This window comes from Falco biarmicus, chromosome 12 (assembly GCF_023638135.1).
Source record: "Falco biarmicus isolate bFalBia1 chromosome 12, bFalBia1.pri, whole genome shotgun sequence".
Taxonomy (NCBI): domain Eukaryota; kingdom Metazoa; phylum Chordata; class Aves; order Falconiformes; family Falconidae; genus Falco; species Falco biarmicus.
Window position 1 is genome coordinate 447,404 of NC_079299.1, and position 24,956 is coordinate 472,359.

The following is a 24,956-nucleotide window of genomic DNA, read 5'->3' on the forward strand; positions in this document are numbered from 1 at the left end:
AGGGGACAGGGATGGCATCAGGGCACTCGTTCCTCAACCCTGCAGGCTCTGGCGTTAGAAGGCACACCACCTCCACCACCACATTTTCATTTTCAGTCGGAGTTTTATTGCCAGTACAGTGGGGTTCAAGCACCCCCAGTACACTCGGCCGCAGAGGCAGCAGCACCATGCGCCACTGCAGCACCTCGTGCTGCCCCAGGGAAAGGGGACAGCTGTGGCCATGAGCCCATGAGCGGAGACAGGCGCTGCTGGCTCGCCAGGGTCTCTTCTGCACCCCCAAAAGACCAAGGGGGTCTGCTCTGAACATCCACACAAACACTACACAATTCCACAGTTAGATTACAAACAGTGCAGCACATCCCCTCCAGTTCCTGCTGCCTCCGAGGTTGCTCCCATCCAGTGTACAGGGCACTGCTGGAGTGGTGCATTGCAGCTGCCCTGCCACGGCTCAGTGCAACCACAACATTCATTTATCCCAGTGAGATGCATCTGCAGGAAGCGGCACCCAAAACACCATGTACATGCAATTCATCCTGGGCCCTGCACCAACCTTGCCAAGACAAAAGCACCTGTGAGGTCCAATAAGCCATGCACAGGGTTTATTTTCATGGCTGCATCTTGTTCACCAACCTTAATCCTGACCAGCTCTACAACTATCAAACCCACCATCAGCCCTGTACCCAACTCCTGAGCCTGGCTCATCCAGATCCAGCAAATCCCATGTTGTCTTCCAGCATCCATCTTCCAACAGCCCCGGAAGCCACATGAGGCAGCAGGCTTTAACCCCGCCGGCCACAGAGGCTCTGACTCTCAGTCCGTATCAGATTCCAGAGTGCTCCTGTGCTTTTGTTTCAGCAACTGGAAAGCACGGCCCAGACTTCCACACTGCATTTCAAAGCTGCTGCCTGTCAGCATCTTTGCACACACACACACAAGTTCACCTTCAACCACAGAAGTAGTAAAATAAAAATCATCACTGAAAAATGCTGACAAACAGGAAAAAACACCTGAAATCAGGACGGCAAAGAGTTCCTTCTGGTGTGAACATTTCCTACAGCGACTTCAGCACAGTACAAGCACATAGTACAGGCATATTCCAAAATGGTGCATTTTTCTCATAAAGATCATAGTGTCCTACAGAGTCCTGGTTTTCCTTCAGCAACGATCAAGTTTTACATCAAGTTGACTGCAGATGCCGTCAAATCAAGGCTTATTCTTTAGACACTGCACTCTGCACTGTCAAAAAGAACTAGTGATGGAGGGAACTGGCAGGGGGTGGGAGGAAAGGGGCCTAGTTTATGATGACCAACCAAAGGTCTCTGGAAGCCAAAAGCAGGCCCTTCAGGAGATTCTCCAAGTTGGGCTTCCAAAAACTGAGATTCCCGAAAGTCGCCTCCAAGAAGCTTCAGTAGTGCAGCCTATTGAGTGAGTCGATGTAATGAAAAGTGGCTCCCAACGCCCAGCTCGTTTCAACATTGTCAATCTTCCGGGCAAGCTGCAGGAGGGGAGAAAGCCCAAACCCAAACAAAAAAGTTAAACCACAATTCTTTGGGAGAAGGAGAAGCATGCAAGTGCAGAAGGTTATCACCACCATGGGGACAGTGTCCCTTCACCCCCAGTCACAGAGCAAGTGCTGTAGCAAGAAGGCAAATCAAGGACCAAGCTACTCGTGTGGCAACTACCGCCTTGGCACCCTCCTGCACACTTTTCCCAGCAATCCACTCTGTGGATCACCTTAAAGACTTGGCTCTTCGGGAAGCCCAGCTCTTGCAGGAGGAAGGTGATGTACGTGAGATCCATGCAGAGAAACGGGCTGCTTCCAGGGCTGATTTCCATGGTCTTGCATACTAAGGAGAAAGACAACAGTGTCTGAATGCACACTGTGAGCTCAGGCCTAGCATCAGCCCCGCTTTGAAAAACCTCAACTGAATCCATAAAACACCCCCTGTTAGCTGAGTTGTGCAGTGATGGAACCTGTGATGATGCAGGTGAAATGACATGCGCACATCAGCAGAAGCACAAAAGCTTTGTCATATTGGAAGGAAGATCAAGGCTTTCTGTCTCTCCCCTAGGACAGCTCAGTTTCTTGTATCTCTCCAGGAAAGGATGAAAAGGGCCTCAAACTTTTCTTCTATCTACTTTAAGCCTTTAAACATCTGAGCGACCTCAGGTATGTTATGTTTCTTGAGCTTAAGCACTCAAGAGATGTTGACAAAACCAAAGGGAAAAAACCCCCAGACAGACAAAAGAAAAGACAAAACCAAAATAAACCCCACTTCCTTTCTCAGAACAAGTTACACAAATGGTAGTCCAGAGAGCAGAACTGCAACAATTGTTCAGTCATTCAGAAAGTTTACCAGAAGTGACTTACCATGTCAGTTTGATCAAAGTCTCAGTTTGTGGTATTAAGAAAAGAATGTTTACATTTGTAAATCTGCATAGGCAGTTCTCTCTACAGCTGATGAAGCGACAAGCTACAAACCGTTTTTGCCCCTTTTCAGATTAAGCATATGAACAAATCTTGAGACAAAAGGAAAAATTAAACCAGATTAGAACAGGTTATGCTAACAGGATGGGAATCCCCCACATCTATTTTGAAAGCATGATTTCAAGACAGCTGTTAACTGGGAAGTTTATTAGTAATTCTTGAGAGAGTTTTGAAATACAAGTATTATATGTCTTATGTGGGCTGCAAAAGCAAGAATTAATACAAAAATGGTTGAGATTTTCAGAAACAAGCATAAGTGCTGGTGAGATGCTACGGAAAGAGGAGCTCGATATTTACTTAAAACAAAAAAAAAATCAGGCTTCTTAGCATGTCACACATTTGCCACCTGAGTATGAATTTACACACAATTACTAGCATGTGTTTGTATTTTACTTACCGTATTTAGCTGCAATTTCAAAATCACTGACAGTTAAGCTTCCTCCCTTCTCTTTATCTAAAAGAAAAAAACCCGTGGTCTTTATTTTTTTGTATAAAGGCAATTGCAGATTCAAGTCATAAAAGTTGGAAATCAAACCCTGAGTCATTGAAATCAATGACAAAACTCACACTTGCTTTAAAGGTAAAAGAACCTTTGAGAGATTCTTAATGTAGATTTAAAAGCTTCGTTTTATGAAGAACTTTTAGCTTCGTTTCCTAAAGAAACATACTTTACAGACTCTCTCACCTTGTCCCCACATTTGTGCTGCCCTGCCCTGTGATATCTGAACACAGTTAACACCTTTGACCAGAACTGACAGGGCAGTGGTGCTCTGCAACATACTAAATCTGAAATTCTTTATAAAACAAAGTGGCTGAGGAGAGGGCTATGTTTGTCCACACTAGCTTGAGAAGCCATCATCTGCTTTCTACCACTGACCACCACAGCCTTCTACACACCAGCATACCACTGGAAGAGATGGGATGTATTCTGAATACATGTGGAATTATCTGAAAATGTTCATTGCATCTAAATACAATTGGTGAAGTGAAACACACAACCCAAGATCACTTCACTGCCCAATAACTTTTGTTTACCATTATGAGGACTTTTTTCTATTTTGGATTGTAGAGTTAATCAGACAACAATGATTTCTGAAATGCAGTTTGTTTAAAAATCATTACCAGAAGTTGCCCAAGAAATCTGTTTATCATTATGAGAGCTTTTTTTCTATTTTGGGCTTTAGAGTTCATCAGACAACAACAATTTCTGAAATGCAGACAGTTTGTTTAAAAACTGTTAGCAGAAGCTGCAGGTTCTATTCCACAGCCCCAGTCCCTTCTCCTATAGAAATTAAATAGTATTCAATATCCAGCTGAGACCAATGCTGCGCAGCAGTGTAACACAAGACCAAGTTCCATGACAGCTTAGCAAAGCATTGTGACATGTATAAGCATAACTATTTCTTCCATAACTTGTCATTTAAAATGAAATGAAGCCAGGAGCAACCGTACCTATAAGACCAACCTCTGCTGCACGGTCATAGTAGTAGGAGAAAGTGTAAAAATCCAAGTCTTTCACTTCCTCAGCTTTATGCACTTTTTTGTAGAGCATCTTTGCCACTTTATTAGAACAAGACTCATACAGAGGCTCACCTAAAAGGAGGCAAAGAAACCCGGCATATTATAGGCAGAGTTATGTATGCATGCAATTTGTTTAGGACCTGGCAGGGAGCAGGCTCTCTTTTGCACAAACTTCATAAGGTCTTCACAGAGAACTGAAATGTGCATTTTCTTCCAATGGCAACATCTACCATCCTCAGGCTGGGGCTAAGTACACAATAGATCAGAGATGGACCACATCATTTGAGGCAAAAGGATTCTGAAAGCCCTGTTGAGCGATTGCTCAACTCCATCTGCATTGCTACTGGCAGCTTTACTGACTGGACAGACACACCACAACAGCATAAGAGGAAAGAGCTGCAGAACTGCTTTAACAGCGCATCAAGAGGAGCCAGACAGAAGAGTAAACAGAGAATCTAGTGCCTTTGCAAGAGGCTGACAGTATATTATTTACTCTGTACTAGCATGCTGGCCTAGATAGGAAGAGTGATAGATCACTATACCTGCCTTCTGTCCTTTAATTTTGTACACTATCTCAGCATGTTGCCATTCAGATTTGAAGCCAGGTGGCAAACAAGGGCTGATCAATTCCTCTCCTTCTCCTACTGTCAAAGTAAAACAAAGCTACATTAGGGAAAAACATAAGGAGTTAATTTCAGATCCCTCACCCCCAGCCCTTCTCCATATTGTCCCACAGCCTCAGCAAGGCACCTCCAAGCCCCAGTCACAGCTCGGATGTCCCACACACCACCACCCCCAAGGCTGGCAAGAATCCAGGTCTCCTGGGATCTAGCAGTGTCACCTCCTGCATTCATCTCAAGCGCACCCAGCCATGGTGACAGGGCTCCACATACCACTCGGGAACCTTGAGCCCAGTGTGAAGGGGGCAGACAACTCCTCCCCCCACAACAGGGCTACGTACCCCATGCTCAGAGCCAAGACTTGAGGAGTGCCCATAACTTACAGGGTTTTCCCTCAACTCCTCCTAAAATGGCAAGCCTTGCCGACATCAGCCCAAGTCCCAGGTAACTGCAAAGGGATAACAAAGCACCTGTGAACAACAAACATCCTTCCTCTGATGCTGCACTGACAACTTCGCTGGGACATGCCAGTCTCCTCTACATGTTCCCAGTGAAATGGCTCGAGTCAGCAGCTAACACAGAGAAGGGGAACACTGTGACAACCCCCACTCATGTTACCCTTACCTAGAAGGATAATCCGTCTTTGAAAAAGCACAGGCAACAGCTGTCAGCGGTAGCCTGGCTCTTGAAGAACTGGGAATGCTGAAGTGACTCCTCTAATGTTTCTCCTACTCTCCTCAAAGGCAGCACAGCCTCTAGCATACAGAATTTACTCTTTCTGAGCCCAAATACACCCCACAGCATACGTAGGTGGGAAGAAGCTGCTTCCCTCTGCCCAAAACACTGGGAGTGGGGAAAGACAGTGAGAAGGAAGGAATGGAAAAGACAAAGTGCTATGAACAGACTGCAACTCCCACTCTCCATCCTTCTGCGCTGCTCGGTGGTGAGAAGGTAGAAGAGTTGGGAGTGAAGCTGAGCCTGGGAAGAAGGGAGAGATGCAGGGAAAGTGGCTTTGATTTTGTTCTTATTTCTCATTATCCTACTGTTTAATTGGCAATTGATTAAATTAACTTCTCTAAGTCAAGTCTGTTTTACCCATGTCAGTAACTGGTGACCTCCCTGTCCTTATCTTGACTCACGAGCTCTTTGTTGTATTTTCTTCCCCCTGACCTGTTGATGGAAGGGGAGCAATAGAGTGGCTTGGTGGGCACCTGGCACGCAGCCACCAAAGTTAATCCACCATAACGTGGCTCAGGTTTCTCTGCTTCTTCCCAGCACTCATTCGCCAGGACCTCACTCCAGCGAAACACCTAGCTCTCACTGGCTTCATAGAAAGCTTCTACATGTACAATGGGCCCTCTTTCCCACAACTAACCTGTACGAATACAGCTTGTAGGTGGTGTTAAACATCCGAAATGAAGTTGTATGGCCAGCTGGTGATGTCTGGAGAGTTGCCTGGAGAGAGAAAAAGACGTCACTGCAAGGTTTCTGCCAGCAGCAGCAAACATCAACAACACGATCTTCCAAAACATTAGGAAAAATGTGAAACAACCCTTGCAAGGTTCAGAGAGAGATGATGAATTTGCGAGGATCTGGATTTGACTGCTGATACACAAGACAACCACAAGACATGGGGCTAAAATAGTGTCTTCACATGACAGACTCTAAACTGGTTACATTTCTATTTTTATCCAACCAAACTGGTGTATAAAAGAGTTATTCTAATTAAAAAGGAATCCTTATTCCAGCTCTTAACTGCTTTTGTCAAGAAGCTACAGCAACTGCCTTGTCACATGATTCCCACTAGGGAAAACTGTGTGCAAAATAATATGAAAGCCAGGCACGCATTAACTTCCTACTCAAGTGAATTCAGCTGTGAACTTCTACAAGCCAGAGGAAAAGCACATCACTGTGCTTGCCAAAGAACAAAGGACCAGCCTGTGGCGTGAAAGGGTAATTATCTAAACCACTTTGCAGCCTCTTCCCCAAGTGCACCAGCACAGCTCTCGTGTTTGTGGGGAGCAAAGCTCGGGCAATTAAGCTATTCATGCTGCTCATATCTTAAAACCATCTCCAAGTACAGAATTTCCACATCCTGGACCCTTCACATCCCCTGTCATTCTGCTGTTAAAGAGCATGAAGTCTTGCTTAGCCCAGGCTGGGAGACTAGATACAGCATCCCCACCTGCTGCTTTTTGTGCAGCTTTACTATGAACAGGATCTCTGCTTGGGCCAGAGCCTTATGACCACATCCACAAGGCTTCCAGCTCACACACCACCTATAAAAATGCCACAACAGGAAGCTGAAATGACAAACATAATCATGTACTTTTTACTGCATAATAACAGTTGCTCCTTAGAAAACATTCATTTGCAACTGAGTGAACTCAGGAAAACCATAAACAAGGATTGAGAAGGCATCTGTGTTCTTAAAACCCAATATAGGCCAAACGTTGGACCTGAACTCATCAACAGCATTGTCTCTGAGTTCTTCATTATAAGCAGCACAGACTGAGAGTCAATGATTAAGATGCTCAGGCAAACGCTGCATTTCCCCCCAAGATTTTCACCACATGCACCACCAACCCATGCAGCTGGAGTAAGAGGACTCACAGAGCTGTGAGTGCCTCCATGATTGACTACAACAAGGCAGATGTGACCAGGTGAACTGGGTTTTTCTGTCAGAAGCATGGGCTCTTGTCACACTGACGTGTTTTCAACGGAAACAAATCTGAGCAGTTACAAATTTCTGCACCAGCATTTCCCAACAGTGTGCATGTTTGCATTACCTCGGTGCGTGGAAGGAAGGTGATCTGTGTTGATCCACCACCCAAATCAAGCATCCCTACACTTCTCTTCTGCGGATCATCTAGGCTACCTGAAATGTGTGACAGAAGAGAGAAAGCCACGGTGGGCACCGTGAGAAACTGGCTAGGAACAAAACCAGTGGTAAAGAAAGAGGACAATCTAGCTCCATTTGTCAGCTGCCAGCCAGCACTAAACTATACCATTATCTACTGGACGCTTATTTTGGCTTTATCAGGGTGACCTGAAAATCTTCAAGTGACAGTTTCTCTTATTTCTCTGGTGGCTGTTCATGCCCTAATTACAGCAGCTTTGTTTATTAGGATTCCTAAACATTTTTCAGGGGATGCAAGGAACCTTTTGCAAACTCTACTCTGGTAACCACTTTGTAACACAGAGGAATGTGGTTTTCTTGGCCGCCGTTCCCTGGTACCTTAGTGATATTTTGCAGATTCCTATGGCCAGTGGGGTGACAGACTGAAAAGAGCTGGCCTAAGATACTCTGCTCTCTTGGAATTCTTCCTGCTGCCAGCCCAGAACTCTCTTCTCATTTAAACACAGTTCTTCTTAGATCCTTCAAACACACTTTCCTGACAAAGACTACTGTGTACCAAGTACCTCAGTATACCTCATGATTGCTGATGTTTGAAGTTCTCTAACCCTTCTGGTATTTCCTGTGAGCATAAAAAGCTTTAGAGCACTTGCCATATTGCTACACACACACCGTGAGCTGACCAGAGCATGCAGACAGTATACTGCTTTACTTATTGTCAGAGAGGGCTTCAGCTTCGTTTTTTCCTCACTCTTCAGCTACCCTTTTCTAACTCAGCAGCGTAAACATTTGTGGTATTTCTATGTTACAAATCTGTAAGGAAGTAGCATAGCACTTTCTTTCACTCTGTGCAGCTGCCAAGCATATCTAGAATACCCAGATTAAAAATTTAGCCAGAGCTAGCGGCAGACTCTAAAAAGGAATAAAATGCTCTGGTAGCCTACAGTGAATTGGAAGAAAGGCTACATTAAAGATCTAGGAAAAGTGATTAAACTCCGCACTCTGTCAAGTAAATGGCCGAAACCCTAATGACTTAAATAGGCCAGGCCAAAAACTTATTGCCAGATCTTTCTTTCTCCCACTCCACCCCAACGCACGAACAAATCCCATGCAGGGGCAAAAAAAAGCATGAATTTCACAGTGTTGGTCATATCTTTATGCACATGCTCATGTACACATACCTGTTAAAAAATTTATTGTGATCCAGGCTGAAATACCTAAAAAGGAAAAGATTCAGGAGACGTGCTGTTAGATCATACCATTTCATTTTATCTAACAACAGTAACAAATAAGGTGAGCCGTATTACAAGATCTTCCTGCTTTAAGCATTTTTAAGTTTTCGCATACAGTTTAACTGCACTGTCAACAAAATAATCAGCAAACCCAGACCTTGTCATCGAACAACAGAGAGAGACACCAGAGACCATATGCCAGCAGCTCCCTTGTCCCCCTTTCACAAATGGAGGACTTCTAATAAAAAGTCTCCAAAGGCTGTCTAGCTGGGACCTAAGCAAGAAGGACCTTCAAGAAAGCTGAACAGGACTGGCTCACTGAGCTCCCTGACCCACCTTGCCCCAAAGCTAGTGTTTCCACAACTGTCAGCAGCTGTCAAAACCCAAGATTAGACGGACCTTCTATACCAGAGCTTATGTGGTATTTGGAAGAGAAGCCCTGTATATGAAATGCCTGCAGAACTCTGTATTTTACAGGTCAAAAACTTAGGTGAGAAGTCACAAAGGTTTCAGTCCTTAGCTAAAAGACAAGGAAATGACTGACACTCACATTATTCATTTTCTAGGAAAATATCCACTGGTAGGCTTTTGTTTGATGTCAGACACTCGACTTTCCTTTTGAATACTTAGAATTTTCATCTTTTCAGTGTTCTAATTTTTCCTGTTTTCCTCTAAGTATTTTTGTGTGCCGTACTGTTTCACTCGTCTTCTTGATTTATAAACCTTTTCTCCCTAAATTAGATGAATTAGTGGGCCTTATTTTAACAAACCCAAATATTTATCCATGTGGTTAAAGCTCAAGGCATGCTAGGGAACATGGCCCAGTTCAACCCTTGGCTGACCCAAGGCTGTCACTACTATTAATGATTTTAAAACAACAACAACAAAAAAGAAGAATTACAATGTCTTTCTTCCATTAAGCAGTAAAAAAGAAACTCACGAACAGCTCCAAACAGCTCCAGCTTTCTTAAAGTTTGGTTTCTAAATGGATTTAAAGCATGTTTCAACATACAGTTACTTAGGATTTAGACGCTTCTTCTAATTATTTTAGATCAAGACTGATTCTGGGTTCTGTCTTCAGCATTTTTTGATAAGCATCAACTTACTTCAGCATGTACTTCCCTCTCTATAAAACGTTTTTTCAAACTGAATTCACAATCACACTTATTAGATCATTTATAATTAATATTATGACCAAATACTTCCAGAAAACTCTGACTAGCATTATCAAGAGCACAGTAGGCAAAACCAGTCCTCAACAAGCAGATATTCAGAAGCCTTTTCCAAAAGCGCTGACTGCACAGTGGCTTCCTGATGATCCCAGAGGAACTGCCTGGCACTCAGAGCCTTAAAAATCAGGACAGAGTTCAGGAGTACAAATTGGAAAACGTAGCACAAGATCTCTTTGGCAGGCACTGCCTGAGGCAGCACAAAAGCTGTGTCAAACCTGCTGCTTGTGGGTTCCCACTATGGTGAGTGGGGACTTGTCACAGTGCAGCAGGAATCTCCACGACTGCAGGAAGGCTCTCCGCAGGTTAGCTTACCTTCATCGGTTCCATTCATTATTGACACGCAGTTGTCCCGCACAAAGAAGGGGGAGGCCTGAAAAATCTCCTTCACCTGTAGTTCGCATAAAAGCTACACTCAGAGAAATTTTTTCAGTTGGGAAGCAAGATTTTTTAAAAACTCCGAATTCACACAACTGCTCCTCTTCTTGGGCCAGATCCTGACTGCCACTCACCACTTTGTTTGAAGTTCAAGAGCCCAACAAACATCAGCCTGCGCTCTGCTATAAAAGGTCAGCAATTCACACACCAGCTGTGCAGTTTGGTCCAGAGGCAGGGATGGATGTGTGGGTTTTCAAGCATGAAGACTGCTCAGAAATGCCTTTAACAAGGGATGGACATGGACAGGGAAGGGAACCCAGAACACTTTGCTGCAGCTGGCGAGCCATAGGGTATTATATATGCATGAGAGAAGCAGAAGATGGACACCCTGGCTTTCATGAATCCCCCAGGGAATGGCATTTTTAACAAGAGCATGTTGGCTGTTAATGGTCCTTTACACTACAGCCCAATGAGGTAGCAAAGCCCAAGGCTTCCAGAGTCCTCTAAAATAAAAACTGCAGCACTTCCAGCTAAAATGCAGTGTGGAAAAGAGCAGGCCTGCTTGCAGGCAGCAGAGAACAATACAGACATTGGTTTCAACCACGTCACATTTCTTCCTTCCAATTACTGCCTAGAAAGAGTACTTACTGCACACTTAATAAACTTTTCCCACAGCCATAAGGTCTAGAACATAGTATTTTGGGTTGTTTTTATAGTATTTAAAAATATTCAACATATTTAACATGCCCATAAATACAATTTACATTCTAACCAATCAATGTAACGGAGCAACCTTGCAGCATCAGGCTGATAACATGACCAGTCAAAGAGCAAAGAGCCTATAGCAGCATCCTGGTCAAAACCACCAACAAACATGCCCAGTAAGAACAAGCCTGTGGTGACTGTTAGGAGTATCTCATTACACTTGTTAATGTTATTCATCTCCAGGCTTATCTGGAGCTGTCATCATTCCTCTCTGCTTGTACTCACGCAAATTCTCCCATCAACCCCACCAGAGATCAAGGTGGCTCTGCAGTGCTTTCAGGGTTAAATGATAGAGCGGCTCATGTACATGAAGATGAAGGACATAAAGATACCTTACACAGAAGGGACCAAATTTTGCTGTAAATTTCTGGAAACAAACTGAAAGACAAGAAATACTACCTTATCCAGCAACTTCTGAGCTTTCTCTCCCGGCAGCAACCGTAGGCCAGCTGTGGCTTTCAGGACCAGAGGAGTAAACTTCCACAGCTCCATCGGAACTTCCCTCTTCGCCACCTCCAGGAGCTCCTTTATTCCCTGGCCACTCTGTGAGCACAGAAAGGACAAAAAAAAAAAGGCATCTTAGAAACTCTTTAGATTTGCCTTTCTTGGAAGGGTAAAAGGGTGATGAGAGGTAAGATTCACTGTAAATGTGGAACAGAGACAAATGAGTATCACAATGGCTCTGGAGAAGGTGGAGGACTCCCTATCTCCTACAGCATGAGACCTGGTGGATATAATGGGGATCAGCCAGCAACACGTCAAAACCAAACACAAAGAGTCACTTCGAAAAAGTGACAGAACTCTCTGCCACTGAATGTTTTGGCTACAAATGGTTCAAAAGCCAGTATAATGAATCCTTGGGGGGAAAAAGGACTTTGGAAGCAGTAAAACACTATGAGCTGGGTGTAAGTCTGGCTCAGGAAGTCCCTAAATCCCCATGAGCCAGAAGGTAAGGGAGACAGAAGTCACTTAGTACTCAGCCTGGGTTTTTATACTATTTTCCTGAGAATACAATTGCAGTCATTTTTGGAGGAGGCTCTGCTCCAATCCAACACAGCTTTTTTGTCATTTTCTTAAGCGCATTGACGTTCTTAAGGCAGAGATAGGAAAAACATCCACTGCGCTTAATTAACAACATCACCAAGCAGAATTAGATGTGTTCTGTTCCTTGCTCCTCTGCATGCTGACCAACTTTTACTGTAGTCTTGTATCATTTGGAGACACTTCCCTGAACTGACAGTTCAGCATACTATGCCACAGCAAGACATGGTTTGCAGGGCACATCAAAACCAGAAGGACCAGGGGCATGTACTTTTACAGTAACAGAAACAAAATTACCTTTTCGACATCATCAGCATATGCAGATAGACCTGGCTTCAGTGCTTTAAATGTCTCACGGGTTAATTTGGGAGTCTCTGTTCAAAAGCAGTATTCCGCATTAAGTAGTGGTACAAACAATTTTGCATACATAAAAAGAAAACACTTTTACATATTAACATAATTATGTGCTAATGGAATTCAACTGAATTCTCTGTCTAATGAACTACCAACAGCCACCCAACCTTTAACCACAGCCCGTACTATGGAACTAACTCCTGTGAAAACCATTTTTAAGTATCATAACTGTTTTCCAGGTGCTGGTGTCCACTATATACATATTTTTCATGCACATCAGACAATCATCAGATGGGTGCAAGCTCTGTTTGAGCCCTTACACCTGCCGTGTGCAGCTTTCCAAACAGCACCGGTAACACCCCACGTTTCAGTGTGCTCTGCTGTGGCTAAACTTGACTCCAGCAAAACACACCAAGTGGAAGCTTTACCACCATTTTCAATGGCAGCAGAGGGGGTCAGACTAAGTAATTTGGAAACCTGCAGTACAGACAATTCTGTGAACCTGCAGGCAAGAGAACGTGAGGTTGACAACACCCTCCTCCTCCTGTACCCAACTACACTCCATAGTTTCCTGCAATATATTCCCAAATTGTGTTTAAAGAGAAGCAGGCAAGGAAGAAGCAAAGATTTGGGAATACACTGAAAGAAGGAAATCAACTGACTGCGTTTTAACACCTTGATAGCTAAGCCTACACTACCTCATTCTGCAAACGTAAGGTGCTCCCCACAGGCTAATCACACCATACACCACACTGCTAATCCTTAAAAGCATCCTCAGATCACCTACTAATATGGGTTCTTTCATCTTGAAGTTTCACAAATAGGAGCGACAACATCTAAACAAATGAAGCTTACAACTCCAGAGGAAAACTGGAGCTTTTCTGTACACCTGTCTCACTTCTCAGCAATGTATCTGTTCAGGTGGAATACACAGCAACTTTAATCAAACAGTGAAGTTTTGCAATTTAAATCCAACACTGAAGCCAAGGATACGCTATACCAGACTGCAGCTGGGAAGCAGCTCACTGCCAGAAACTAGAGGCAGCCAGCAACCTCTTGGTGAAAATCTGAGGAAATAAGGCAGTTTGAATTTATAATCCTCTCTTCCACCAAACAGTGTGATGAAAAACTGTTTTTCTTCAGGGTACTGTTCTAAAGGTACAGCTGCTATTTAGTTCACATTCTGACATTACAACATTTTCTGCTTGTTGACTGCTTTCATAATTTCATCCAAACCCACATGCCTGAATCATAGTACGCTTCCGGATGGCTCTCTAGAAAGAGCTGAAGCATGTTGCTTCAAGCAAGCCCTAGAAAAGGATTGTCAATAATCTGCTCCATAAGTTATGGAAGAATTAATCTATCATGCAATGAGCAGGCCATACCTTTAGGCTGCTGTGTAAATTTAAAAATATGGATGCGAGTTCCTGTGCTTCCTGCATCAAACATAATTCCATAAAAGACTGAGAGATCTGTAGTCACTGCCTGATGGTTCAGTTTGTCTCCCTTGCTCTCAGCAACTCCTTCTGTGGCTCCCACCATTGATTTGGAATCCAAGTGCCATTTTATGTACGCAACATAAATAGCTATGCACGCCAAAATCCCAAAAGCAAAGAACCGCTTTGATATCTTCATGGCTTCCATTTGTCAGATGTTTTATTTCTTCCCTTTATCAATTGCTTTATTTCTTGTCCTTCATACACAACCGGTAGCTCCCACATCACTCCTACATCCAACAGGAAAGAAAAGATATGTATTATTTCCTAAACCTCATGAAAGGGTCTGAGTATGATGGTTATTTGATAAGGAGTAAACTTGACTTGAGCATTAGTTAAATACGTAACTGTTAGTTGGTAACTAACCCTGTGGTAAGGAAGTTGGGCATGACAGTCAAATTAAGCAGTAAGTCACTGCAACAAACAGCCTAGTAAAAAAACCTTACACACAGGGGGTGACAGGCTGCTGCTGGAAAGTAAAAGAATTTATGCCAGCAGTTCCTGCAGCATCTGGAGTAAGGCAGATATCAGCTACTGTCTTCAGTGCTCAAATCTATCTCTACTATGCCAGGAAAACCTGCAGTTAAATGCTTACACTTACCCCGGTAGGACAACATAGACTCCTGCATTCAAAAATCTGGGAATCATCTGTGAATCGCTTGCAAAACTGGACCTAGCAGCAAAATCCCTCTCTCCTGTGTTGCCTGTCCTAACCATCAAATGCCTTCATAGCTGCTGGATGCCTGCAAGAGTGTACACCACTTTCCCAATGGTTCAGAAGGAACATATCCATCATCCTTCAGCACGTCACAATCTACAGCTAATTTTAAGACATGAAGCTGCAGAAAACTTTTCCCCATTGCTACTGAGGCCTAAGAAGGAACAGAGTAAGAAGAGTTCAGAGAACCTAAATACAGTAACTGAGGTGGGAAGGGACCCATCCAACCTCCTGCCCAAAGCACAGGCAGCTATGGGGACCGGCATGTTGCTCAGGGCTACACGCAGCTGCATCCTGAAAACCTCCCAAGGATGAAGATCGTGCACCCTCTCTGGGCAACCTGAATCATTTGCAGTTGCTGCCGTTAGTTCCCACATGGTGAAGGAGGTCCCAGAAGACTGGACAATGGTGGTTTAGTCAGCATTTGAAAGGCAAGAGGGAAGAACCAGGAAATTAAGTGTGACACATGCACCCCCAGCTCCAATACCAGGGAAGAAACCACAGCAAAACACAAAGCAAGAAATCTACAAGCACTCACATAACATCATCCAATATGACTAAAAAACAGTATGCAAATTACATATTATCTTTCCTTTTTTGATAGTGCAATGAAGAACAGAAAGCCAACCAATTGATGAAGTTGACTTAAACAAGGTTTTGACATGTGTAACCTCATGCTATGGATTCAGGAGGTGTACAGAAGGCATGAGGGGGAGGAATCTAAATTCAAGGTGATTACAGCGTATCGCCAAGAAAGGGTAAGGCAAAATATTATAAAACCGGAGGCAAGCAAAACCACAGGCACGGATACACGAGAACAGACCAGCCCAGGGGAAAGGCACCGTCGGTCGCCATGGCGCAGCGGGGAAGCGGTGGCGCGGCGATGCGAAGCCAGCCCGGGCCCCGGCAGCACGCAGGCGGGCGGCGATGGCCGCTCCAGCGCCCGGTGCCGCAGGCCCGGCAGCACCGCGGGCAGCCAGCAGCGGTCACGGGCAGCAGCCCGGGCCCCACCAGCCGGAGCGGGCAGCGGCGGCACCGCGGGGGCGGGGAGGCTGGCGGGAGGCGGGGCACGGAGCGGCGCACACGCCGCTACCGCCTCCGCCCGAGAAAGGGTCGGGACGGCCCCCCCGCCCCCGCCGGGGCCGCCGAGAGCTGCCGCAAGGGAGGAGCTTCCCTCAGCGCGGCCCAGGGTGGCAGCGGCTCTCGGGCAGGTACCCGCCGCGGCAGCCGGGCCCTCACCCACGGGGGACCCCTCGCCCGCGCCCTCCGCGACTCCCGGCCGGTCCCGCTGCCCGCACTCACTCCACCGCCAGCCCCGCCACGGCCACGCCGCTGCCCCGCCCAGCGGGCTGCCGCCCCTCGCACTGCGCAGGCGCGGGGCGGGCGGGCGCGGCGGCCCCGCCCCCCCAGAGGTGGTGCGTTGTGGCCGCCCCGGGAGCGGGAGCGCCGCGGCCCGGTGCCTTCCGTGAGGCGCCGCCCCGGGTGCCACATGGCGGGTTGTTAAGCACACACACCCAGCGCAAGACCTGCAGAGCCTCTTGGTAGCGCCGACGTGAGGAGAATGTGCTTAAAAAAGGGCTAAATGCCGCAGAAACAGAGATGTGAGGAAAAGGTGTGAGAGAAACAGTCCCCCGGGTGAGGGTGGAGGCGCCGGGTCCCGCGGAAGGCAGCCGCAGGGCAGGCCGGGCCTGTGGGAGCGGAGGCCCACTAGCCCTGGGACAAGGCCGCCCAGAGGTGCCTGCAGCCCTGCTAGGCGCCCTCTGCTCCCCCTGGGAGATCCAGTCCTGGCAAGAGCTCTTCACCTGTGAGTCTGGTCCGGTTCTGAGTCAGAAAGCGCTGGTAGGTGTGAGCAAAGGACACCCTTGGGTAGCTACTTGGGCTTTTTCTCCATACTTGGTGTTCCTCTAGCAGTTTTTCTGCTTGAGTAATTTCCTTGATGGCTCTTCTTCCACCTACATAAATTTGTCTTTCACCAGCTAGAATTACTCCTGCAGCAGCTTGTTGCTCCACCCAGTCTGGAAGAATGAGGAGAGGCCCTTTGGGAGAGAGGATGTGTGAGCGAACAGCAGCAAACAAACATGAGGCGTGAAGATAAGAGATGGAGACTGCCTTGCTGTCACTCCTGCAGCTCCGCAGGCATTTGTGCCGACAGACCCCACTGTAGGAATGAGCGCAGAGTTTCTCAGGGTGTCACTTATTCCAGTGACCCTCTCATAGCAGTGTTTGAAAAGTGAATTAGTCATTTTTTCCCATTCCTGCGGATAGCAGGCATTTTTCAAGTACTGGTTACTGTTCAAATCAAACTCCCTGTTTTCCCCAGGTAAATGAAACTGATCTTTCCAACTATTTTTCTGTTTTAATGTTGTTCAATTATATTTAAAAGAAATCACACTGTTAATGGGAGAATACTGCAAAGGAAGATGAAGGCACAAAGACTTCAAATCTTTAAGATCTGTGGCTCCCTCATGACATGATTGCAACAGAATCTATATTTAGCATCTAGGTCTCCTAGTCCGTAAGCGAGACCCTGGCACTTAGTGTAGTTTCTCCACAGAAACCTGTCTGAGTCTGCAAGCAGCTTGGAAAAAAACAGCTGAGAGTGCTCTGGTAATTCTGTAGGTGTTAATCCCAAAATATCTGCTGTAGCACTCCTGTTGGTCACAGCATCTCAGGAGCTGTAAACCCATTGGCAAGAAGGTAGACAAGAGAACTTCAGCAAAGATGCAACCTGACTGCTGGGTAAATGCCCTTTATCTCTGGGACTCATAGGGAGATGACACTTGCAGCTGGACATGGGTGATTGGTCTTGGTGGTCTGCAGTGTGGCATCACCATATTCTGACCCAAAATATGAGATGCTGACATTAAAAATTGTCAGGTTTTCTGGTTATTGCTGTAGCAGCTGTAGCACAGCAATGCTTAGTGGCAGTGTGAAGGTTAATTAAATGCAAATAAGATGGTTTTCAGGTAGCTTTCGTCTGTCTGAGTGATCCCCTTTTGGTGAAACAACAAAAAATGGGGTAGTGAGTTTCAGGCCACGGAGCTACCCAGGCCTGGAGTTGTCCTTTAAAGTGAAAGACCAGGGAGCCCCATCTCAAACCCTGTGGTTGTCGCAGGGATTTTGGGCTGCTGTGAAAATTCCCACCAAGGAGAAAGTTTCCCAAAACCCAGAACAGGACTTCAGTCCCTCACACTTAAAAATACACTCTTGTCTGAGCTCGTTACAACGGGGAGCCTGCTACATGAACAGCTTATTTCTTCTTTCAGTTTTGCAAGAAAACAGGAATACTTCTGGAAGAGTTACTCAGGTTCAAGGACTACTTGCTATTTTTTCAAGACAGAAGATTTATGCGATATCCTAAGATGTTTTTAGGTTGTATTTAGGTGTTTTCCTTAGCAATATAATGTTTTTCAGTCCTAATGAAGGATGCTCCTGTCACCGATTGCTATAAGATGCAATTAAAGAGCCATCAAAACAAGGTGGTCTTCCCCCTTTTCCACTAGGCCCTCATGGAAAACAGGCGAGGCCAGCAGAGAGCAGTATGTTACCAGGAACACCATTTGCCCAGGGCCGGGGCAAAATAGTACAGTATTTATTTCTCATAGTTGAAATACCTTGCAGATGCAACATGTGAACATAGATACGTTCATAAACAGGGCTGCAGTTAGGATTAGAGATTCCTAAAAGTGAATGTAATGCTGGGTTGTTGTTTTTTTCCCTCCTGTGAAACGCATGATTTATGTGCATGGGGGACAGTTTTCAGACTGTTCTTGGAAACCCCCTTGCCTCATTTGGGGACCTGGGACCAAGTGTAGATAGTTTATGGGTTTGCATTTGTTCCTGAGACTTTCTCACACACAGTACTGTGGTCATTCCTAGGATTAACTCAGGCCATATAGTCTGAGGTTTGTAAAAAATTTCCAAATATTTCATCTACGTATTGTATATACTACCTATATGTGCACGTTTAGATTCATAGCTTGGTGTATTATATCATACCTAAGCTGAAATGCAGCTTATTGGGAACCAATTATTTGGGAAATGATCTCTCTCACTCCAGTCTTATAAGAACAACTGTGTTGGATTTCTGAATGAGAATTAATAAATAGTGGTCAAAGACAAATTGTACAAATGTGAGAAACTATGTAAGTAAAAGGTTATTTCACCAGTTCAGTCATGACTGCTGCAGACAGTAACAAGATTATATTGTAGATCTAAATACAAGGTCAGTATTTTTGGCACACTGTACCCATGAACAGCACATGATTGGTATGTTGTTTTGTGCAAGCTGGGTAGTAACATCTGCTAAATTACAGAAAATGCTCGATCTCCTCACACCTCAGAGAGGCACACAGGAGTTCAACCAGCTGACATGTGGACAGTGATGGAGTTTGGGCTGTCTTATGTGGACCCAGATGCACATGTGTGGCACATGAAAGCTGCATAGCTAATTACACTCCCTGTGCAGAGCGTGTTTCCCTCGGCACTGCTGCCCCTGCCCTGCTTGGGGACTGGCTCTTCCAAGCAGCAGCGCAGGTTCGGGAAATCCAAAGGGGTGAGGAGCCTGTTTCCAGCTTGTGGCTGGTGCTGCTGAAGCAGGTGTAGCAGCCCACAGGTGCTCAGGCACCAGCCTCCCAGCTGCTGTGGCTCTGCATCCCAGTTCCCAGCTGTCTCCTGGGTCCCAGATGCTCCCCAGCCACTTAACCAGTAATGCTTTTAATATTATTGCATGTTTAAGGTCCAAAAGAGTAGTACCCCAGGTAACTCCCTGAGGCATTTGGAGATTTTGGGGTTCCTCTGCTAACAGCAGTCCAGGAAGCCAGAAATCCTGTCCCACAGCAGGCTACGTTGGGATTGTCTGAAGAAGAAAAATATTTTGGAAATACTAAGGGAAGTTAACAGCAACTAAACCTACAGCTCAAATTCCCATCCAAGAGTCATTTTCTCCCTTCATCTCAAAGAACAAATTATAATGCTAACCTTTTACATAAATTTAGCAGAAAAGTGTGATGATCATTCAACAGTGAACGTTAAGCTTGTTTCCCTACAGATCTGAGTCTCACAACCCCTTTATCTGCCTGCCGCAAACCACACACCTGTAGTGTTTGCTGTGGTATTTTAACCCCACGTCTCCTCCGTACGCGTACCCCGAGCAGGACAGGCAGCTCTGCAGTTCTGTCACTTAACCTGAAACCCCGCATGGCACTTGCTGCCCTCTGATGCCCTCTACTGTGATTCTTCCTCATTCCTCCCCAAAATTTCTAGCAAGGCAGGACTTGCCACATACTGTGGCTTCTCTGGAGCTGCATCTGTCCCTGGTCAGAGGGCCACGGTCGAAAGTACTAGATAAATGCTGAGTTGCCGTTTCCTTTCCTACAGAGAAAACATATTTCTCTGTCTGCTCTGGATACCCACCAGTTCTTGTCAAACTCATAGAAATTAAACCTCTTTGAGAGTTTTATGTTTCTGGAAATTGTGGCTGAAACTGGTAACTGGTTCGATAGTTTTGGAGGGGCAGTGGGTGGGCAAAACAATCACATAAGCCTCCGATTCTGAGGAAGTCGGGATCAAAACTTGCCTTTGCCATATTCACATGTAGCCCTGCCGCTGCCTGCTTTGCTTTTTGAGCTCTGACTTTGCTTTTCTAATGATGCTCCAATGATTTCTGTGGTCTGAAGTAATATGCCTTTTTTTTCGAGCTAAAGGTATTGTGTGGCCGTTAAGTTCAGACTCTAAAGCACTCTAGAGTTGGGCCAACTGAATATATTTTGCCCTTGCTCTGCGATACAGTAGGGTATTATTGATGATCTTCGTGGCTTTGCATTGGATTTGTCTAGAATAAATGCTGGATGGGCTTCACTATGTTCTGTGATCGTATCACAGAGGGTGTCTCCCAGGGGATGTCACAGATGTTTTTGTTAGTGGTTGTGGCTGTAGTACCACAAAACAGAAAAAAAAGTGGGTCTCTGCTGTTCCTCACTGCTGTTCACAAGCCATGTGCAGAAATGAGCTGTTTTCAAAATGCTGCCTCAACATGGTCTTTTTGGTGCCCTACAGGCTCAAATTCTTCACAAATTTATCTTGACCTACATAATTGACCTATATTATGTGTCTAGTTGTTAAATAGGTTGCACTAATTAGAAATATGAATGGGGATGGCTTAGTGGTTGTTTATTTACATTGAGGTGTGTGCTTGTTGCCTGCAGTGACGTATGAGAGAATCATTTCCAGATTTTCCCCCTCTGCCCCCTCCACATTTGACCTGTGCCTTAGATTATTGCAATAAAACATGAATTGATTCTGCTTTCAGAGAAAAAAAAATTAAAATTGTTTTTATTGCTCTTTAGGCAAGGGGATGTCCTCTAGCACGTCTGTATGCAATGAAATTAAGCATGAGGGTGAAAATATAGCAAAATTTTCAAGCCCTTGACTTGCAGGGCAGCGAGTAGGGGCTGCATGTGCTTTGCACTTTGGTCACTCTATTGAGACACATTTCTAGGCTGGGAAACAGCATTACGACACCTGATGATATTTAAGCATTTTATAAGGAATAGGTATATTTCTCCTTGTACCTGTGCCTCAGTTGCAGACTGTAGGACCTGTTTGAAATCTGGGGTGACATTGAAATGTGGTGAGTTTAATAGAATGGCACCTGCTCCCAACAAGTATGAATTTTACTTTTAACGTTTTAGACCGAGGTCCGAAGCTCGGCTGATTGGCCTCTAGGGGCAGATCCGGATCACAGCTTTAAAACAGATGTCCACTACTACAAACCCTAGCGCTTGTATTAACAATGCTGTCAGGCGGTTTCCACTGCTGTGTCCTCATTCATCCAGACAGAGTGCGCAGAGTGTAATCTAATTAAGGAGAATTCCCCAGTTTTTTTTCATGTCTGCTATCAGTGCATTTTTAACTTCTCCAGATTCATGAGAAATGCATCCATCTGTGGGCTATCAGATAGCACTGTGTTGAATATTATCTGCAATTCCTTCAAGAAGCTTGTTTTGAAGAAAAAATGGGTGGGGAGGATAAGTAAAGTGAAAATTGCTACCATTTTTACCTGCTCACAATTTCAGGAATTGTTCCCCATGTCTCATGTTAGGGATGGGTTTCCAGGCAGTCAAAAATGTATGTTCTACCAGTGGGTGTGTGAGCAAAGTGTTTGTTCAAATATGTATATTATTTATTAGCTAAACTGGCTGTCAAGTGACATAGCTTTGTCTAGCTGAACAGACAGCCTGTGACTTGTCCAGGCGTTTGTTAATAAAGATTTTTATGATCTGGTCACAATCTTGGAGTCAGCTGTGAATATTCTGAGGGCGAAGAACGTCCTTTCTCACCTTATCATTCTGCTTCCTCTGCAGAAAATTGGTCCCAACCTTTTCTGTAGAGCTTTTGAGAGCTTATTACTGTATGATGTGTAATGTTAAAGTTCAAAAAAGCAGCTTTTGGTAAAAATGCTCTGGTTTTGAACAACATTTTGTGCATGATATTTGGAACCTAGAAAGATTTAGCTTCAAACTGACCTCTTGAAGTTCCCATGCTCAAACTAAGGCCAAATTTGAAGTTTGATCGGGTTGCTCAAAACCTTGTCTGGTTGAGTTTTCAGCTCCAAGGATGGACACTATTTGGGCCCTGTCCCAGAACTGAACCACCCATAAGGTGAAGTTCCCTGATACCCGGTAGGAACATGCCATGTTCAAGCTTGTGCCCATCACTTCTTGAGCTGTTACTGAAGATCTCTGGGAAGAGCCTGGCTCTGTCTTCTCTTCTTTAGGTCGCTGCAGATAGCAATAAGCTCTCCCCTTTACCTTCCCTTCTCCAGGTTGAGCAAACAAGTGCTGAATGGAGGGGTAGGGTCTCTTCCCTCTCCTGCTGACTCCCCTTTTGCTAACACAGCGCAGGGCTTGTCTGGCTGCCTTTGCTGCAAAAGCATGATCAGCAGATCCTGGTCAGCTTGGCCCCTGGGGGCTTTTCTATGAAGCTAGCCCTCAGCCTGTCCCCTTGGGTGGGGAGTTCTGTCTGCCCTGGGGCAGGACTTGGCACTTGCCTTTGCTGGCCCTCACAAGGCCCTGCCAGCCCACTTCTCCAGCCTGTCGAGGCCCTTCTGCAGAGCAGCCCTGCCTCCAGCTTGGTGCAGAGCACCAACCTGCTGAGAGTACATTGCATCCCATCTTCCAGGTCACTAATGAAGACCTAGATAGTATCAACCTCTGAAGAATGCCCTTAGTAATCAGCTGCCAGTTAGACTGCAGACTACAGACAGTAGTTGTGGGTTTTGTGCAATGATTTGCATCTTCACATAATTACTTGTTTTCACACTGTTTAGTTTCATCACAAATTTTCTGTCTTACCATTTTTTCAATGACTTATAGGAAGCCTGTTAGAAGCAATTTAAAATTATGAAGAACATAAAACTGAAAGTGTCTGTCTTTCCTTAATGTTGATAATTCTATTGCTCGATACATATAGAAACGGAAGTACAGAAATAAAGCTGGCTGCCAACTCCCTACTACGTATATCACACAAGGTATCCAATCTTAAAATTAAATCTGACTTGAAGAGTTACAAGCACATTCTTCTTCATTGTATGAAAACATGACTGGGTCAGATTGAAAAGCAAAAAGTACCTCTAGAAGCCCGTTCCAATGTGACAGTGCTGTCTGAGGCAGTACAGCCTTCTCTTATGCTGCCTGCCTTGGGCAGCAAGAGGAGCTGAAGCTACGGAGAGTCTGAGATGCAGCTCTGTGGGTTTAGCTCTATGAAACTTTCATGTTGGCTTTATGGAGGGGGATGTAAATAGCTGTTCACAGGTGCTGTTCTTGTATTTATCTCAGAAGCTTCAGAGGAACACACAGGAACAAACCTGGACTTTAATTTAGGGTATCTTCAAAAAGATGGCATTGTATCCAGAGGACTGTGCCCGGCTTAACCATCTGCGTCAGATCCGAGTGCAGTATTGATTTCTTCTTCTCTGAATGTTGCTTCTTGTGCCCTGAGAGCCATTTTTTGAGGTGTTCTGCTGTGCCAAGTGCCCCTTGAGGAGGAGTTCACTGCTCCCAGTCTTCCCTGAGGTTTTGCCCGACCCTGTACATTAGTGATGAATGCTTAGTCTCATAAGGGAGAATGATCCAGAAAGTCACTTTTCCACTCTGAAACACTGTGAACCTCTCATTTGTTAGGAAGTGCCTGAAAGTTTTGTGTGTGAAATAATCATTGTGCACCTTTGAAAGAAAAGAAGCATTCTCATTTAGCTTTTCATTTCTTGCACCAGCTACTGACAAATAAATATTAGTGTCAGCCAGTTGTTGGCCTTCAATCATTCATGCCTCAGGAGCTGAAAGAGTGTTCTCCAGTATTTCTGAGCTTCCTTGAACCTCGATTTTCAGTGGTTTAGTTCCTATGAAATGAATGTATTTTCTAGTGTCCCAGTGATAAATTCACTGTTGATTATAAAGCACTTGTATATAAAAAAAGAATGCAGAAGTGCCTGGATGAATAGTTATGATCAGCTCAGAGAAGCAAGCATAGAAAACCTCTGCTTTTCAACCTGAGGCACTTTAAAGACTTTTTTCCACAACCAGCTTCCCTGCCTTTTAAGAGCTGGGCCTTTTGGAGCACCCACCTTGGGCAGTCAGAAACACAGACACTGAAAAACATTAATTGCTTTTGAATATAGAGTGTCTTCTCTTGTGCCACCTTTTTTCTCAGTAAATGGGGTCACCTACCTGTCTTCTAATATAATTTAGGAAAATAAATCTCTCCTTGCAAAATGTAATCTTAGCCTCTCTGATGAGCTCAGTTACTTTGATATCGTCATGCAGAAAAATTATGCTGTAAGTGAGATTCTCAGAAGTGACTTTTGACGTTACGCACCTGTGTGCTGGTTTAAGCCACCTTCATGCTCAACATGAAACTCAAACTGCATTTGTTGGAGGACAAGCAACTGAAACTGTTGCTACGTTTTAGTAGAAAGTTTAACTGTGGTTGTCTGGAAAGGTGATGTATTAATAAGTTAAAATATTCTGGTTGGGTAGCTCTGTGAATTTAGAAAAGCTATTTTTTGATTCAGCTAATGAACTGAAAAGCTCATCAGTTGCAGAATAGTGTTTGAAATACCCTAAAGGGACCCATTCCTAAAATTGTCTTAGTTAAAGTCTTTGGTGAATAGTTTGGCATGGTTTTGAGGCAGTCATTGCCTCAGCTCATGGCGCAGAAAGCATTTGCAAGGAGGCTTGCTCAAAAGAGCATGCAGGT

The 24,956-nt window shown here is 44.9% G+C and overlaps 1 protein-coding gene across 5 annotated transcripts; it reads right to left on the bottom strand.

The window, feature by feature from the left end:
* Positions 1 to 83: 83 nt before the first annotated feature.
* On the bottom strand, positions 84 to 16,066 carry ENTPD6 (ectonucleoside triphosphate diphosphohydrolase 6). Of its 5 annotated transcripts, none has more exons than XM_056357364.1 (14): positions 16,002 to 16,066; positions 13,871 to 14,211; positions 12,429 to 12,505; positions 11,490 to 11,633; positions 10,263 to 10,338; positions 8,668 to 8,703; positions 7,419 to 7,507; positions 6,005 to 6,084; positions 5,013 to 5,077; positions 4,552 to 4,653; positions 3,941 to 4,081; positions 2,886 to 2,942; positions 1,735 to 1,847; positions 84 to 1,495 (listed from the first exon to the last, which is right to left on the bottom strand). In XM_056357364.1, the coding sequence occupies exons 2-14, from the start codon at positions 14,127 to 14,129 to the stop codon at positions 1,406 to 1,408; spliced, it is 1,329 nt and encodes a 442-aa protein (XP_056213339.1). In that variant the 5' UTR covers positions 14,130 to 14,211; positions 16,002 to 16,066; the 3' UTR covers positions 84 to 1,405. The 5 variants fall into 5 exon arrangements, with proteins under 5 accessions (XP_056213339.1, XP_056213338.1, XP_056213342.1 ...); XM_056357363.1 differs by lacking the exon at positions 16,002 to 16,066 and adding an exon at positions 15,523 to 15,913; XM_056357367.1 differs by lacking the exon at positions 13,871 to 14,211 and having other exon boundaries at positions 16,002 to 16,031.
* Between the last annotated feature and the right edge of the window lie 8,890 nt (positions 16,067 to 24,956).